This window comes from Taudactylus pleione, unplaced genomic scaffold, assembly GCF_031769625.1.
Source record: "Taudactylus pleione unplaced genomic scaffold, aTauple2 ptg000172l, whole genome shotgun sequence".
Lineage (NCBI taxonomy): Eukaryota > Metazoa > Chordata > Amphibia > Anura > Myobatrachidae > Taudactylus > Taudactylus pleione.
Window position 1 is genome coordinate 10,542,844 of NW_028284574.1, and position 17,898 is coordinate 10,560,741.

The 17,898-nt window shown below is 40.8% G+C and overlaps 1 protein-coding gene across 2 annotated transcripts in view; it reads right to left on the reverse strand.

Moving 5' to 3' along the window:
- CAMK1G (calcium/calmodulin dependent protein kinase IG) overlaps positions 1-17,898 on the reverse strand; it is a 138,078-nt gene that overhangs the window by 41,166 nt on the left and 79,014 nt on the right. For both annotated transcript variants that reach the window (XM_088475463.1, XM_088475464.1), the window contains exons 4-5: positions 2,350-2,478; positions 35-109 (exon numbers count right to left, since the gene is read on the reverse strand). In XM_088475463.1, the coding sequence (XP_088331589.1) occupies positions 35-109; positions 2,350-2,478 (204 nt within the window). The remainder of the gene's footprint in view (positions 1-34; positions 110-2,349; positions 2,479-17,898) is intronic.

Genomic DNA, 17,898 nt, shown 5'->3' on the forward strand with positions numbered 1-17,898 from the left:
ATTATTCCCCAGTACATGTCAGCACACTACTTACAGCTGCATGACGAGGTAGAAGTGTGAAGAGCTCTCGTAGACATCTTCAAGTGTCACAATGTTATCATGTTTAATCCTGAGGAGAACAGGACAAAACATTTGATCTTAAAAAAGGTAGAAAAGAAGAGGGGAGTGCACTGTACACATGAGGGAATTTTAATTTTGGGTATGAATTTGTCAAGTAATATACAACTAGAGATAAAATTCTGTGCAAAATTATAGCTGCTTATTCTAGTTCCTGTCCCAAATGCATAATCAATAACCATAAAAACTAAGCACTCTATATAAAGACACTAGACATACTAGGTGGTATACAAATTGGTCAGCTTTATTATTTAAATGAAAAAGTATGGTGGTGGAAAACAGAAAGAACAGATAGCTCAGGGGTGGCCACCTGCAGCTCTTTTGTTTTTGTGATGCGGCTCGCAGCTCGGCAGACCCCGCTGGAACTGTGAACGCTGGCCTCTGAAGGCGAAATGAGGCTAAGGAAGCCTCTGATCACGTCAGAGGCCAGCGTTCCCGGTGATTCAGTGTACGGGTGATGTCATGGTGTCACCCGCGATGTGAGGAGCCTGAACGCCTGCTGGATCTAGTTAGATCCAGTCAGCGTGACAGCAGGAGCAGGAGCCCTGACAGCATGGACCCAATGAGGTAAGTACTGGACTGGGGCACAACTACAGGGAGCACTGCATATGGGGCACAACTACAGGGGGCCCTGCATATGGGGCACAACTACAGGGGGTATTGCATATGGGGCACAACTGCAGGGGGCCCTGCATAAGGTCATGCTCCTGCAAATGTCGTGCCAAAGGCGGGCGCACAAAAATGCGGTGAGGCCTTGTTACAGCCTTCCGTGCGCGCATGCTATCGGCTCTTTAACTTGAATACAGATATTTTTTGGCTCTTTGCCTCTGACTGGTTGGCCACCCCTGAGCTAGCATTTGATTTATGTAAGTTCACTCCAAACCACCTCTGCATGGGCCAATTGCCCTAATAACAATGACAAAGAAGTGAAAGGTCTCCAACTCCTATACTAATAGTAATAACACATGCAAGGCTCACCAGGCTGGGTGGTGTGCTGACCCCAGTAGGTTGAAATCAACCTACCCAGTGTAATGAAATTGAGCTCACCTCACCACTGCAGCAAGATGGCTACTGCACTGCCATTCTTTCCCACCAACAAAATGACAAACAGCAAAAAGGGGAGAGAAGGGGAAAGCCAGGAAACAAAGAGACTGATCTACAGTCATCCACTCACTATAAACGAACAAGACACACCCCAAGCTCCAACCCCCTATAGGGGGACCCCAAATCAAAATGTCAGTTAGCACACTACCTGCATACTTTAGCCTTCCATTATTCTTATCATAAAATTGTGTGCACAGCAAGTCTAATGTAGAATGATACCTACTGTGTGCCAGTTTTCGCAATGTAATATACAAAAATTTGCTCTGTCCATTCACAGAAAACACACTCAGCTATGTAGATTTGTGAATTTCTGACACATATGCTTGCAGAGGTGGGACGTGGGACAGATGCAGTGCTTTAACATAGGCCGAACTGTAAGTGCGTGTATGCCATTGTGTCCAACTCAGTTTCAGCCCTAATGCATAATTGCAAGAGCTTGTCTCATGTTCTGAAAACTGCAAATAAAATCTGGATGTTTTATATCTATATAAGAAATTACGGAAAATGCTCTGTGCAAACTGGTATAGTACTCTACATTAGCCACAGAATATTTTAGGGTAACTTGGCTTTTAACTATAATACCCAGCACATTTTTGGGACTAGTGCATTTTTCTGATTACATTTTCAAGCTTTGGGGGTGGTTCAGCTTGGGACAGAATTGCAAAGCTGCACGCGAGCAGCTTTGCAATTATGTCCTTGTAAATATGCAAGTGCAGCAGGAGGTGTATGACACCCCCTGCTGCATTTGCGATCCCAGCACTGCGACCGAGGTCACAGGCTGGGATAACAATAGCGACCATGGGTCGCGAGGCCAGGAAACTGCGTCTGTGGACGTAGCCCCTGGCCTTGCCACTTCCGGAAAACGGGGCATACACCCCCCCATTTCAAGGGAACACCAGCTGCCCCCGCCCCCGCACCGCCCCTTAAATGCCTCTGCCTGTCAATCAGGCAGAAGCATAGAAGGGGCTGCGTGCGATCACACAGGGCCCGTTCTGCATGCAATCCTGAATTAGCCCCTTTGCTGGCTGCTTTCAGTTGCTAAACACAGATGGCTAAAGATCATTGTCAATCAGCTACACAAGCATAAAATATGTATAATACATAATTATGAATGGAGGAAAGCCTTACTTTTTTAGCACTGCAATTTCATTCTCCAAGCTCCGATCTCTTGAACTGTTTACTTTCTTGATACACTTCAGGGCAAAGTGTTGTCCAGTGGATCTGTGCTTCACTAGGAAAACCTCTGAAAAGGCCCCACTGCAAGAAGTAAAGAACAAGTTAGATGTATGAACTTAATATCATATACAAGCACAATGTATACCAAAGCCTTTCCACATCATCTTGAGAAGACAATTACATAACTGCTTTGAGCTGTTGGGGACCCTGCTCATTGTAACTGTCTTCTATCAGTCTGTGGGCGGGATGTACTAAATGGAACATGCGATAAAAACCCAGTTTTCGGAGTTTTACCGAATTTTCCATATGTATTATTGGTTGGCCGCCAGGGCTCCGACGCAGAGGGTAACGCCAGCTTTTGCTGGCGTTACCCTATAGAAGCCTGTGGGCTTGTACCGCATCACACAGGTATGAGGGATCCATGTACCGCATCACACAGGTATGAGGGATCCAATCGGATCCCTCCCAGCATGCCCAGCGGCCACCACGTCACTTTGCGCATGCGCAGATGGACTCTCGGGTCATGAACCCAGAAGTCCAGGGCGCAGCGCTGATCGCAAAGGACAGCTCTTATAGGAACAGCTGTCTTTTGCGGTACTGATTGTATATGTTAGTGCATATGCGATCAGTAGAGATGCGGTCAGTGGCGGGATGTACTCCTCAAGTTTAGTGCATCTCGCCCATTGTCTTTAAGCTTTCCTCCATTCTCATCCTCACACATGAAACTGTCTCTATCACTTGCACCCTTATCCTCACTAATATAACCACATGAGTGGATGGGTCACTGCTGTCCCCTCATGATTGACTCACCCATCTCCTGGACTACATTGAGCTGTTGTGAGGATTCTGGTAAACTGATTGGCTGAAAGTTGCTCTACCATGACCCATTTCAAAAACACTGCTATAATGGGTGAGTTTAAAATGACTGACTGATGTGAATGACTAAATATTCTCTATAAAGCACTGCAGAATATGTGTGCTGTATACATACATAAATAAAAAAATAAAAAAATACATTGAATACAAATAAGTGTGTATACCTGTAAAATGTAGTTCCCTGTAAATGTTAGATGTTAGGAGTTATGTGAACTTAAAATGTTTATACAATCCCTTACAATACACAAGTGTCTGAGTGATAGTGACAAGTACTAAACACAAGATCACTGCATCAATTATCATTTATATAGAGAATGTATTATTTACTTAGCAATCTATTAATGTCACTATTTTATTTTAAATAAATGACAGAGTCCAGGAAAGGTTCACAGTATTTGTCTTCACTCGAAACTGTAATATTTTGCTTTCTCTTTTAAAGTTGAAACTTTTATATTTTTAACACACCCACACATATACAGTACATTGAAGGGACTAAAGACAGGACTGGGTATACTGCTGTTCCTTCATTATAGCTATACACCTGATGCAGAGCTCAGCTGCAAAAGGTGTCGATACTGAAGAAGTTTCTAGGTTTCAGTGGTATTCACACAATGTCTTAGGTATTCAACATTACATAGATCGTTAGCTACAAATTGTATAACAGATTTTTTTATCTGCATGTGAGAAGGAAAGATAAGAGCTGTAAGGACACGTGTGGAGTATTTGTTTATCGCACAATACACCCCAGAGTACAAAGAACATGTGATACGTATACATTCAATGTTCAATGTCTTTTCATTTAGAAATAATAGAGATCCATTCATAATATTTCTATGAAATGTGACAGGGGAACACATTGCCATTCAAGCCAGGCAAATATTTTGTAGCTTAATCAATTACTTTTCTGTAGTAAAGAGCATGCATTAGAGGAATACTAACATGGACTAAAGCAAACTATTGTCTGGATGATAATGGCTGTATCTAGAAATGTGCATAATGTTTCCATCATTCCCATTTGGAATTGTTCCACATGATTTTATTTGACCCAGAACTCAAGCCTCAACCCTGAAGAATTGACTCCATTGATACCATCAACCCTCTAATTCTTTTTCAAGAGCTTGAAGATTATAGAAATTAGCAGCTATGGAAAAATGGCCTGTTCCAAAATTTAAATGCCACAAAATTTTGCTATAACATCACCTATCTCTGGTTATGTAATATCTACAGCCATGGCCAAAAGTTTTGAGAATGACAGAAGTATTGGTTTTCACAAAGTCTGCTGCTTCAGTTTTTATGATGGCAATTTGCATATATATACTCCAGAATGTCATGAAGAGTGATCAGATGAATTGCAATCAATTGCAAAGTCCCTCTTTGCCATGACAATGAACTTAGGGCTTGATTCAGAGCTGAACGCTCTGACCAGAGCGCTCGCTCTGAATCAGGGCCCTCCTCCATGAAAATGGAGCGTCCTCCTGGACGCTCGTATAGCTGTGGGTGACCACCCACAGCTATAGCAAGCATCCATGATGATGGTCGCGATGGTCTTGACCATCGCGACCATCGGGCTTGCGACGAGACCCTGCGGTAGGGTCTCGCTGCCGCAAGCCCTGGAGTGATTTTGGCTCTTTCAGAGCCAAAATCACTCCCACTGACATCACTAGTGATGTCAGTTGGGCCGGCTTCAGATGGTAGGCATTCCCATGGAAACGCCTCCATCTGGCAGGCACGCCCCCGGCATGCCCACCAAAGGGGGTGTGCTGTCAATCAACATCGACAGCACGCCCCCTTTGGTGCAAGACCTGGAGCGATGGAGAGCCCGTTGTCCCTCCGTTGTGCGCATCCGCAGTGGGGGAACATCGACCCGCTTGCGAGCGTACTGCCGCTCACGAGCGGGTCTGGGGCACAGGGGCGCCGAGAGGGTCAGGTATTAGTTACCCGGGCTTGCTGGAGGGACCCAGCAGGGGCCCGGGTCTGACGTCATCATCCCTTCCCTGCCAGCTGAGCAGCCCAGCACACACTGCTCTGTGCTGGGCTGTAAAGGGAAACTGCTCGCTGCTGCAGAGCCTGTGGGGGGATTGATCATCCTGATCGCGCCCAACCTGGATTTGCGCCGGGCAGAGGCGCTGCGAATACATTTTCTTTTTTTTCTCCTAAGGGGGTCTGGCCATGCCTCCAACAATTAGACCACGACCCTTTACCTGGGCCCGGGGTGGCTCTTGGCGGCACTGTGCATGCATATAGATCTTTTGCTTTAATGTCCAAAGAAAACAGCATCTCTAGAAATTTCTCTTACTCGGTGCCTCTCCCTCCCCTTCCCATTTACACTGTATGACGTATCTTCTTTCAGCCGCTTTCCACCCTTTTCTGTGGCCCCCTTGCTTCAAGCCTGTCCCCTACCACCGCCCCTGCATAGTATATTTGACCCGGCACAGTTCTCACATTTGCTTCATTACTCACATTTCCAACATCTTTATCAACATTCCGAACATTATTTCCAGCATTTGATACTGACGCCCCCACATTTACATCAGTAACATCATCAACATTTCTTTTAGCTTTTGCCTTATTTTTACTTATTCATTCTAGGGCTGCCTTAACTCTCGCTGGGGTCTCCAGTTCCCCATACATTATATCCAACCTTTGTCTATTGAACCTTTGTCGCCATGTGATTTACTCATAAGACCTTTGCATTAGCACCTTTTCTTGCAATATCTTCTTAAATTGGTCTTAAATAGCATTTTACATAGAGACAAGTCCCTTCACTTTTCTACATGGACGTAACTACCATAGGTGCAAGGGGTGCAGCTGCTATGGGGCCCAGAGCTGAGGGGGGCCCATCTTCCTTGTCAAAATTACATGTGTTATATATATATTTTTCACCATTGGATGGTACATAGGGTCCCTTACAAACCTAGTAGTATGAGAGCAGTGCCACTGCCCAGAGTGCAAGGCCGAGGGAGCAACACCATCGCTACCTGTATTTGGAAAGTAACCCTGCAACCTGGAGATTTGCCTGAAGGCCGCTGACACGTCCTAAGGACGCCCCCTACTCTCAGTTTCCAGGTCTTGGCCCGATCTTTGTGACATTGCAACGTCACATGTGTGGGGGAACAGGGCCGTTTTCACTTCAAAGACACAAGAGGCGGGATGCACCAACACCAAAAATGCACTCAAACCTTCAAAATGCCGTTATAGGAAGTTTGACCGCATTCCCTATATGCACCAAACTCCGAAAAGCAAATCTTTCTGGAGCTTGGATCTGATTGGCAAAGCCATCTATAGATGACGTTGCCTAATAAAAGCTTATGGAATTCTTTCTGCATAGTTCACTGAGAAAGATCTTCAAGGGTTTCCCGCGGCTTGCACATGCGCTGGCCGATGGCAGTGCATGCGCAGAAGAACTCCCGGCTCATAAACCCGGAGGTCCTTATATCGCAAAGGACAGCTCGTATCAGGAGAGTTGTCCTTTGCCATTTTAGCCACAATTGTACAAGCATATGGCATTACTAAAAGCCGCTATGCTTGCTATCAGTGTCGGGATGCGTCCCACCCCCAATCATGTTACAGTTTTTATTTGTATTGTATTTATATATATATATTGCAAATGTTTTTCATGGTCTATTTCAAGGAACAAATTAAATTTGTAGTATTATGTAAGCATTTAAGCACCTTCTAGTCCCCTACTAGTTAATCTTGGTTATTTAATTAGTATCAACCACTCCTTATGCTGGGCATACACAGCCAGATAAAATGTCTGTCAGACCGACAGACATTTTATCTGGCCGGCTTCCAACCGCAGATGTCGCCGGCATACACTGTGAGAGAAATCTCACAGTGTATAGCCCGACATCTGCGCTCCGCCCCCGGGGGAGGAGACATTTCCCTGTTCCTTCCGTAGGAAGGAACACAAGAAATGTCTGTCTGTCAGCCGCGCTGGGCATACACTGCCCGATGCGGCCGACAGTTTACCGGGTAAATATCGCATCGGACGGGCATGCTGGACAATCCTGCATGCCCGACTGAGCAATATTTAACCCTCGGTCGCCCGCGCACACGCTACAATTATTGGGGCGATCCGCCGATAATTGTAGCGTGTATGGCCATAATAAGTAACCACTAATTCCTTCTAAGTCCCTGAATGCCTTAACTTCTGGTTATTTCAAATGGGGACATTGGCTACAAAACTGACCATTAACAGAATCAAGAACTTGTCCAGCATTATCAACCAAGGATGTGGCTTGTTGCTTTATTCAGTCACCTACTGTTATGATAATGGGTGGGCAACCTTTATTTTCTAAGTAAGCTAATATAACAACAGAGTGAAATATATTTTAAGACAAAATAGTTTTTTCTACAATGCAGAATTGGAAATGTATGATATGATTGATAATACATTGTACAGATATGGATTTTTTTTTAAAGTATTGCTAGGTAATGCTAAACAAGCAATCTGGAAAATGTCATAGTAGTTTAGAATTAATCCAAATATCTGACTAGTTGCATTGTGCAACACCCCATTTTTCCTTTGTGACTGTTTTCAAAAACTTCCCTCATTATCTGCATATTTCTTTTCATATAAGCAATCATGTAGATTTTGCTTAGCATTAGGCATGGTAACTCTCACTTATTTTTTTAAATTAGTTTGTGTTAGACCTCATAACAATACAAAATATACTCTGCATGTTAATGAGATATAAATTGTCTATGGATAGAGAATTGTCCAGCTGCTTTTCTCACTGGCATGATTAAATAATTGTGTGTCATCTTTTAGATTTTCAACCTGTTATATACGTTATATGTTTTCATTGAAAGCTTATGAAGACAATTTGAATTGCTTATTTCATGTACATAGTAAAATATGCATTAAAATAAGTTAGTAAGTGTATTCTCACCCAATTGTCAGTACACCATGGCCCTGATTCAGAGCCGGACGCTCTGACCAGAGCGCTCGCTCTGAATCAGGGCCCACCTCCATTAAAATGGAGCGTCCTCCTGGACGCTCGTATAGCTGTGGGTCACCACCCACAGCATATACGAGCGTCCAACAAGATGGACTTGCGAGTGAAACCCTGTGGTCGGGTTTCTCAACCGCAAGGCCAGGAGTGATTTTGGCTCTATCAGAGCCAAAATCACTCCCACTGACATCACTAGTGATGTCAGTGGGGCCGGCTTCAGACGGTAGGCGTTCCCATAGGAACGCCTCCGTCTGGCAGGCACGCCCCCGGAACGCCCACCAAAGGGGGCGTGCTGTCAATCAACATCGACAGCACGCCCCCTTTGGTGCGAGACCCGGAGCGATGGAAAGTCCTTCGCTTGCTGGGTCTCGCGCATGCGCACGACGGAGCTCCCTCCGTCGTGCGCATGCGCAGTGGGGAACATCGACCCACTTGCGAGCGTACTGCCGCTCGCGAGTGGGTCTGAATGACCCCCATGTCCCTAATATCTGTTGTTCTAAAAAAGTAATTTCACAAGGTTTCTGCAGATTACCCCATTGGCCTAAGCATCTGAAACACCAAGTGCATGCTACTGGAGATTCAGAAAGGGATATTTAGAGGCCCATGAAATACCTATTCACGCAGCAGTGCAGGGGATGTTGGGGGGAAACAACTGCTATAGAACAACCTGTGGAGAAACAGGGTATATTTACTAAAGTGTGGGTTTTTAAATATACCATACCACTGTTTTATTTGTTTGCCATTTAGATTGATTTTGAAAAGAGAACAAATTTGCTCCTGGACTAACAACATTGCAATGAAAGGGGTGCAAATGCATTTATTTTATTTTTTGCATGCATGGAAAATCCTGGTAACTCTTTCATAAAGCCTCCGTTCCAGAGGACTCTACAATATGATTATGGATTTTTGCATTGGGCAGTGCACTGATCATTTATAAAACGGAGTATACTATCTGTTTTACACCAGCGCAGCGCCATCTATTGATTGTTCATTGTCTTGTTTCTCCTAGTGGCTAGCTACTTATATTGATGGTATAACTGCGGTTTGGCGGTGGTTTTGCTGTTTGCATATTTACTAAGGCCAAGGCCGCTGCAAAACTGTCGTCAAAACACATTTTAGAATAGAATAGAACAGGGCTGTCATTTAGAAGCCGCTGCAAAACCGCCACCAAACCCCCGGGGTTTAGAACAGAATAGAACCCGCCGTCAAACCGCCACCAAACCGCCGGGGTTTAGAACCCGCAGCTTACTCAAAATTTTGCCCTCTATGTGTAATCTGTGATAATTTATCACAGATTACACATAGAGTGTCTCATGTAGACTTTGGAGTACAGCTAAAAAGGTGATAACTGTATTAAGGAAGCATTGTGACTGCATTGACAAAAATGATATATCGTCTCAGAAAACCTTTCTCTGCAATGCCTGTTAGTGCAGTGCGTCTGCTCTGGTATAGACGTATTTCATAACACAAGAGTGATTTCCCTATGGATATTTGTAATTGAAACCGTGGAAAGCTGTGGAAAAGCAATCTAATGCAGCACCAAAACACCGACTATATAAGAAAGGAGATTAATTGAGGCAGAAACAATTCTATTCACTACTTCAGAAAAGGGCATTCCTGGTACCAGTCATGCATACATTGGTGACCACTACACAACAGGGTTGCACAGATGAGAGCAGGAAGTATTTTTCCCATAAAGGGACAGAAGATGTTAATGTATAAAATTATATATATAATATAAAAATGATCCCATCCAACAAAGTTACTTTTTTAAAGTCACCTCCAGTAACATTCTGTAAATTCATAATTTTTTATCCTTCCCAGAAAGCTGAAGAACATTGAATTGTTCTAATAAGTCTTTGACATAGTTATATATTTTAAATAATATTTAATGTTTAAAAATTAGGAATATTTCTGTAGTTATACATTTTTTATGTATGGCAGAAAGTGGATGCAGCTCTGTGAAACATGTAGCAGATAAGCTGATAGATAAGTGAGGAAACAAGTTGTTTTATCGAGACTTTAGCTTTTATAATTCTTTACATTTTTATATGGTTTTTATCCATATATGGTTTTTTTTCTGTTTTTAGATGTGTGATGTACATTTGTAGAAGCTATGCGATTTTATTCTTTCTAGTAAACATATTGTAAAACAAGAAGTGAATATGAGATAGTTTATTACATGCTATAAGTTCACCAATGTCAAGTGAGCAATTAGCCCTCACTTTTGATTTATTACAGTATTAGTATACAGAGTATAGTTACTTGTATATCCCTGGGATCCGTATGTGATGATGATCGGAAAGGAAAGAGAGATTATATTTCCTAGCGGTGATCTCCACATTGACAAAGACAAGAACACAAAAGGAAGAATATGAATCACCAATTCTGAAGGGGATAATGCATAATGGTTATTTTCATTACCTGAAATACAGTAACTATTGCAACAACTGGTTTGGTAAACGTCTCTTTTCCTGGCTGCAAATATAAGGATTTTTCTAAAATACAGCCACATTGGAGTTATTATGAATTTTCCTAGCTGCCATTGGACAAGCAGATAAATTAATTAGGATAAAGAGGATTCAACATAAATAAGACTGGCAAACAGTGTTCTAAAGGATCTGCACTAAAGCTGTTATGTTATTGGATTTTTTTAAAAGTTTATGTTGTTTTCCATACAATGTGCTCTTATGCCAGACTCCACAAAATTATTATTGTATGCTTATTATGTGCCAGCCCACCAAACATTCTTACAGGTTATTCTTTAATTAAATATGTAATACAAACAACCTAAAATTGTACTATAATTAGCCACGGATCACAAGTTTGCTACTATTACAAGTTAGGCTCACATCTTCGCTACCACTACACAAGTATTTATCTATAAATACAACACAAAGTGCATAATCTATGGAACTTGATTTTTTTTACCAAGGAAAATAAATGTATTATTCGCGGCACTATTACATCACTGCCCAATTTTAATAGCACGTTAAAGATCCACAATTTACCAGTGAAACACTGAGTACTTTTCTAAGTTACTTGTTATTTGAGCTGAAGTTGGTTAACATTTAAAAGGCTTCATGTAACTGTTTTCAACACTGTTATCTAGCACTAACATTATGAGAAGGTCAAAGAAAACTAAATGTGTCTAATGTACAGTACCATATTCTAAGCCCTGGATTTAAAGGTGATTTGCAGTAAAGTACTTCAGTGTAGCAGAAGTTAAAGCTGAAATCCTAATTATACTAGGAAGAGTTATGTAAGAGACCTTTAGCATCTACAAAGCTGGATTGCCCAAGTAAAGCCTCATCAACAAATTAACTTCATTCTTCTGCCCTACTTCTTGCCAGCCATTTCTTTGCCCATGCTGTAGATTCCTATACTTACTTCACAAGTTAAGTATTGTATAATAAATGAATAGGTCCTGGGAAATAAATATCTTAAAGGCAGAGGTTTTAACCTAACATTATCAAATGGGGTTGTGGGATAAATTCTTGCACTGACAGACGCAATTGTAACAAAGCACAACCAGTACAAATTCCTGTTTCCATTTCCTTATGTTATGCTTTTACAATCACATTCTTTCCTTATGAGCTGTCCAGATATTGATAGTAAAGGTCTGATTCTGTGTTGGCAAAACCATGATGCATTACAGGTGGGGCAGATTTAAAATGTGCAGAGAGATTTAGATGTGAGAGGGGTGTATCCTAGATCAAATCTAAATAGCAGTGTAAAAATTAGAGATGTGTGTGGACCCTCATTTTAGATTTAATTAATCATCGTATTTTTGAAAAACCACCCCGAAGTGTTTTGGTTTGGATTCGGTTTTGGTTCTGTTTTGGATTCCTTTAAAATCGATAAAAAATTATAAAAACTGCTAAAATCATGTAATTTGGACTTGTTTACATGCAATCTAAAACCAGAGTTTGGTTTTTAAATCCAAGTTCCAAATTTACAGCAAACCCGAGCCAGGACTCGGTTCCACTCAGAACCCCAAAGTGATTCTGAACTGGGACTCAATTTGACTCGTAACCTATACGTTCGGGTGTATTTGTTTTTCGGGAAAATGAACTGCAATTCTCTAGTAAAAATACAGCTGTCCAATATTGGTGGGCTACATGCAAAAGCAACCAGTATTTACCCTGCATGCAAAGCAATAAATGTATTTGCACCTCTTGCAGTACAACATGGTTTGTTCCAGATTCAAAGGTACTTGCTTTTTATTTTTTTGCTTTGCTCCTAACTACTGCATATATTTTTAGAATTCCTCATCATATATTTTCTTAAATAAGCATAAATAAAGATTATTCTAGTTAGCTCATTTTGCTTATTAAACAGTCTGTTACAACTTGAAGGGTTTAATATATGATCTGTTATTAGCTTAACAGTAGCATAATTGATTTAAATAAGCATTCTCTATCTAGGAATATCCTATTATAATCGATTAGGTCATTAAGAAAAGTAATATTTGCTACACAATAGCCGTTTTTCTTTGGACATTGTTTATAAAATATTATTATATAAATATATTGTCATTCAGCCTGAGAATTCAAGGTTGTGTTTTTAGAGTAGAAAAAAATTATAACAATACAGATACATATCAAATCATCATCATTTTATTTACAAAAGGGAATTGTTATCTCAAAATATATTTATTATATTTTAATATTTAGAATGCTCTGCATTCTGCATTCTCCTAATTTTATTACCCTCTCACCTAAACCACTTCGCACCAGTTGTAACCAAGAGTCAGCTCAAAAATGTGGAACTACCTTTTGCCTCCTATAAACTCTAATTCAGCAATAAGTTGCAATATTCAATAATAGTGCAACAATGTAAGAGATTTCCTCTTTTTCGACTTCATGTGACTGTTTTATGCCTTTTTAAAAAAAATGGAAATGGCTCAGGGGTCTATTCAGCAACAGTGACGATGTTGCCCAGAATATTATCAGGCAACATCGTCACGTGTTTTTATTAACTATGACAATTTATTGCTGCTATTCAGAAATATTTTGTGCATCGACAGCAGTTGCGGTAACACGCTGTCCCTGCAATGTCACAGAAGGGATTGTTTTGGGGATTCCGAAAACAATCCCTTCTGTTTGTTCCTCTGCGCATGCTCAGTCATGCTCTCGGGAACAAGCTCCGTCCCTGCTTGTGGTGACCGCCGATGGGTAAGTACATCTCCAGCCTGTCCAAACTGATTGACATGTGTATACAGGCTTTATACTAGCCTGTATACATGTATATTTTTGTGCTTTTATATTTAATTTTTATATATAAATGTTAAATATAATAGCACATAAATATACATGTATACAGGCTAGTATAAAGCCTGTATACACATGTCAATCAAATTCGGCAAGTTTAACAGGCTCTAAAGGGACTTACATGTCGGCGATTACCGGGAGGCAGGGACGGAGACTGGTCGGGCTTACAAAATGCTGCAGGGACTTATGGGAAACTTTCCCTCTGTCCCTGCAGTTTTCGGGATATTTAAGTATTTTCCTCATATAACGCCATTCTCAAATGGCGTTATATAAAGGAAATATTTTTCGAGTGATTTAACGCTTTTTGCTTTGCTGAATAGCTGATCAATGATCAATGGCTGATCCCTACAGTGCGGTATTCAGTGAGATGGGAATCAGTGGAGAAGATAATTGCGTTATCTTCTTCATTATCCCCTTGCTGAATAGGGGATTTACATAAAAAATACGGAAATCATAGTTTCCGTATTTTTTATGTAAAAAAAAAATCAATGCTGAATAGACCCCTATGTGCTTCAAAATAGGAAAGGACATATCCTCATACAATAATAGTTAAAGTACATTTAAATAAAAATGTTGGAGAGCTTTCACTTCACTATTCTAAAATGTAAAAGCACAATGAATACCAAAAATAATCAAGTTTATTAAACTTTAATGCATGACCCTATGTGTGTGCAGAGACCATAAGCAGGGGCTGTTGGCTAAACTAGGTGAAGTAACTGTAATAATAATTTTAAAGGGCAGACGTGATTGGACCCAAACCTGAAATCTGGACATGAGCAGCTATAAAGTGAATATCATTTCAAGGAAAAGGGATGAAATTAACAAGCATGACTTAAAAATAAAGGAATAATTGAGCTTGTTTCCAAGTAGAAGTCTAGATAAGAAACGTCTATTCAAATGATAATTTGCTCAAGGTTTGTTTTCCTGGTGGTGGATGTTAAGTAGCGGGTACACAGCAGATGAGAGCTAGCAAAGCTGATAATTACAATGTCCACCAACTGACCCCCCCCTTTTAAATCACATTGCTCTGAATTGTGCAGCACAGTTTCCCCAGTAATCATAATAGTGCTTGTGTTGCTTGGATACCAGAGTCATTCTCTCTGGGTGTTATGAAGCGACCATCGTTAAAGCTTCAGTAACTGTGTATCCAAGGTAGTGCGATCTAAGCATAGCAATGATCACGGCTCTAACAGTATCAGGCTATTCCATGTACTCACTGCCCGCCTTCTAACAGCCCTGGCTGCAGGAAACTCATTTATAGCTTTTAGCTCTAAGGAGTCATGACGTTTTTCTTCCTTTTCCGTGGATTCAAGGGTAGTTGATGTTAGTCTAGTGCAGAGCTTCTACTAATATTTTTTTACCAGCAATTTAAAATGTACTAATGGACCATAACTTTTACTGACAAGTGTAAAAGTGGTAACATCTAGAAAACAAAACTTAAAACTAAGTAGTTTGATACCCTCATATCTTACTTTTTGTTACTTATAGGACTGGCACACTTTCAACTGCAAGCAATTTTACTGATGGCTGGAAGCCATGGAATAATGATTCTTTGGTATAGGGATGGAATATCTACAGTGTCTAGATAGACAGTCAATAGGTCGACACCAGATGGTTGACATGCAAATGGTCAACAGGATCAAAATGTTAATGTGACCAAATTGTCGACACAGAAACGGTTGACTCAAAAACTATCAACACATGTTTTTTCATGGTTTTTAAAGCTAGGATGAGGTTTAAGGTTAGTTTTAGGGTTAAGCACTTGACAGAGTGTTAGGGTTATGCTGTGGAAGAGGATGGTTGGGGTTAGGCATTATGGGGAGGGTTAAGATGGCCACACACTAGACCAACTTACATAAACCGGCCAACTTGTTAATTGGTTGGAATGAAAATCTGGTAACGTATGGGAGTAAATGATGATCAGCAATTTGCTCCTTAATGCCAGAAAACAGATGAAAATGGTCGTTCAGACAAGTTTGTTAAATGTTTGATCCAAACTATTTGTTCAAACAACAATTTTGGCCCATTATCCAGCATTTAGGAGCAAATCGCTGATTGTCATTTGCTTTCATACCTTACCAGATTTTCATTCCAACCAATCAACTAGTTGGCTGGTTGGACAGATAATCTTTAGATGTGTGGCCAGCTTTAGGGTAAGGATTAGGGTTAAAATAACAAAAAAGTGTCAACCTTTTCTGTGTCAACCATTTGTATGGCAACTTTTTGACCATGTCGACCTTAATCCATATTGACCATTTAACAGCCAACATTTTGGCCCTGTCAACTCTTTGACCCTGTCGACCACTTGTTGTTGTCCTATTGACCGTCTATCTATATACTGTAGATCTTTCAATCCATACCCTGATTCTTTATAATATATTCAGGATTGTATAAAAAAAAGCATGCAGGTGACAGGAACACAAACTATAACTAGAGAAAAACCATCATGATAGAAAGTGTTTTTCCAATGTGAGGGTAGTCAGGCTGGAGGATGGATTTAAAATTGCTTTAAATGCATTTTTATTTTATAATTAATAGTATCAGTAGTTAGAATAATAAGTTAATCACACAGATTAATCCAATAAAAATATCATTACGGTATGTTTTCAGGAAGGAATTTAAAATAACATCTGCCTTGCTGTGGTTTTTTGTAGCGAGACCCGTAGCGACGGAGCTGCCGCTGCTGGATGTATCTCGCGTATGCGCGCTTGCGAGCGGGTCTGAATCAGGCCCAGAGTGTTTTGTTTTTGCAAAATATAGGATAGATGCTTGATGGATATCTACATTGGCAATTGTTTAAAAATAAAAAATACAATTGGCATTTGTCAAAATAAACTTTGAAGCATATTGGGCGTGATGTACTAAACATTACATCGGCGTTGTACATTTTGCCACTTATTGGGTACATACTGGTGAGAATATCACCATTATGTAACTAGAAAATCATAAAAGGACAGCTATTCTGATTAGAGGTGGTCTTTGCGATAGGGGGACTTCCGGGTTTATGCAGAAGGCCAAGCATGCCGCAGGGGTGCAGAGGGAATTGTGAAGTACATCCCACCCATTGCAGGGTTGTCTTAACAGTAGTGTGGGCCCTGGGCAAAGCAATGCACAGGGGCCCCTACCCACCCATTCACAGGGAAAAAATGTAAATGGTCAATTAAATTAAACCCTCCTGCATGCCCATCAGACCTCCAACACATGCAGAGAGACTCTGACTGGTCTGAAGCCAGCGGATGAAGTGAAACTGGAATTGAGGTGAGTACTCCTCAAATTGGGGGGGCAGGGGGGGGGCTAGGGATGGGGTGGAGGAGGTTAGATCAGAATACAGTGAATCAGCGGACGGCTTATAAAAATATCACAAATTTACCAACTGGCTGTGGCTGCAGGGGGGCGGGTTGGGGGGCCCCTACAAACTTTGGGCCCTTGGGCAACTGCCCAACGGAAGAGATGGCCCTGTCCCATTGTGTGAAGCATTGCACAAAACCAGTATACCACATGTGGTCTAATTTTCCAAAATATACAGAACAAACAAATAAACATTTTAATGGTCAGTATGCTAAAAATGTAAACTTAACGTCAGCAAATAATTGAAGTGAGGCTGGAGATGGGTTTGTGTGCATGTATGTGTGTCCTCTCTGCTCCTTTTCCGTTTCCCCTCTATTTAAAAAAGCAACAAATAATTCAAACAAGACAGACTAGACAAACACTGAGAAAGAAAACCTACGCTAACAATACACTCCTCACAAACACACCACAGGCACACAAATAAACACTGACAAGATAGAAAAAGAAAAATGCACAGCACACAAATATATAACAAAATAAGACAAACTACACACAAAAACACAAGACAACTTTTGCAAATCGCTATAGTATTCACTACACCAAACTGCTCTCCCAGATCAACTCTCCTACTACCAATTCACTCAAACCACATCACTAGACCCTCACAGTGTGCTTGGGTGGATTTGGTCATTATTATAAGGGGTTTGTGATGTAGAAATAGCAAGTGGTATGTTTTGGACAATAGAAAAGCACTAGGAAGAGTTCATTTTTTGGGGGACAGTTTTGGTCAGTTTTCTGTTGCCATTGGATTCTATTGGAATTGACAAAACCGACAAACTTAATGCCAGCAAAACCCAACCAAAATCGCCCTCAATTTTCAATTGACAATGAAAACCAATGGTAAGTAAAAACAAATTTTTTAGACACAAACATGACATTGATACTTGTCGGTGTGTGTCCATTTTGGAACTAACGCAAAACTGATGCTTAGTAAATTTCCCAGGGGGTCACCTACTAAAGCTGATCTTTTTCAAATTAACAACAGCGTTTTCATGCCTGTGTTTCTTATACTTCCTAATCTCATGAATAGGAAAATTACAAGGAAA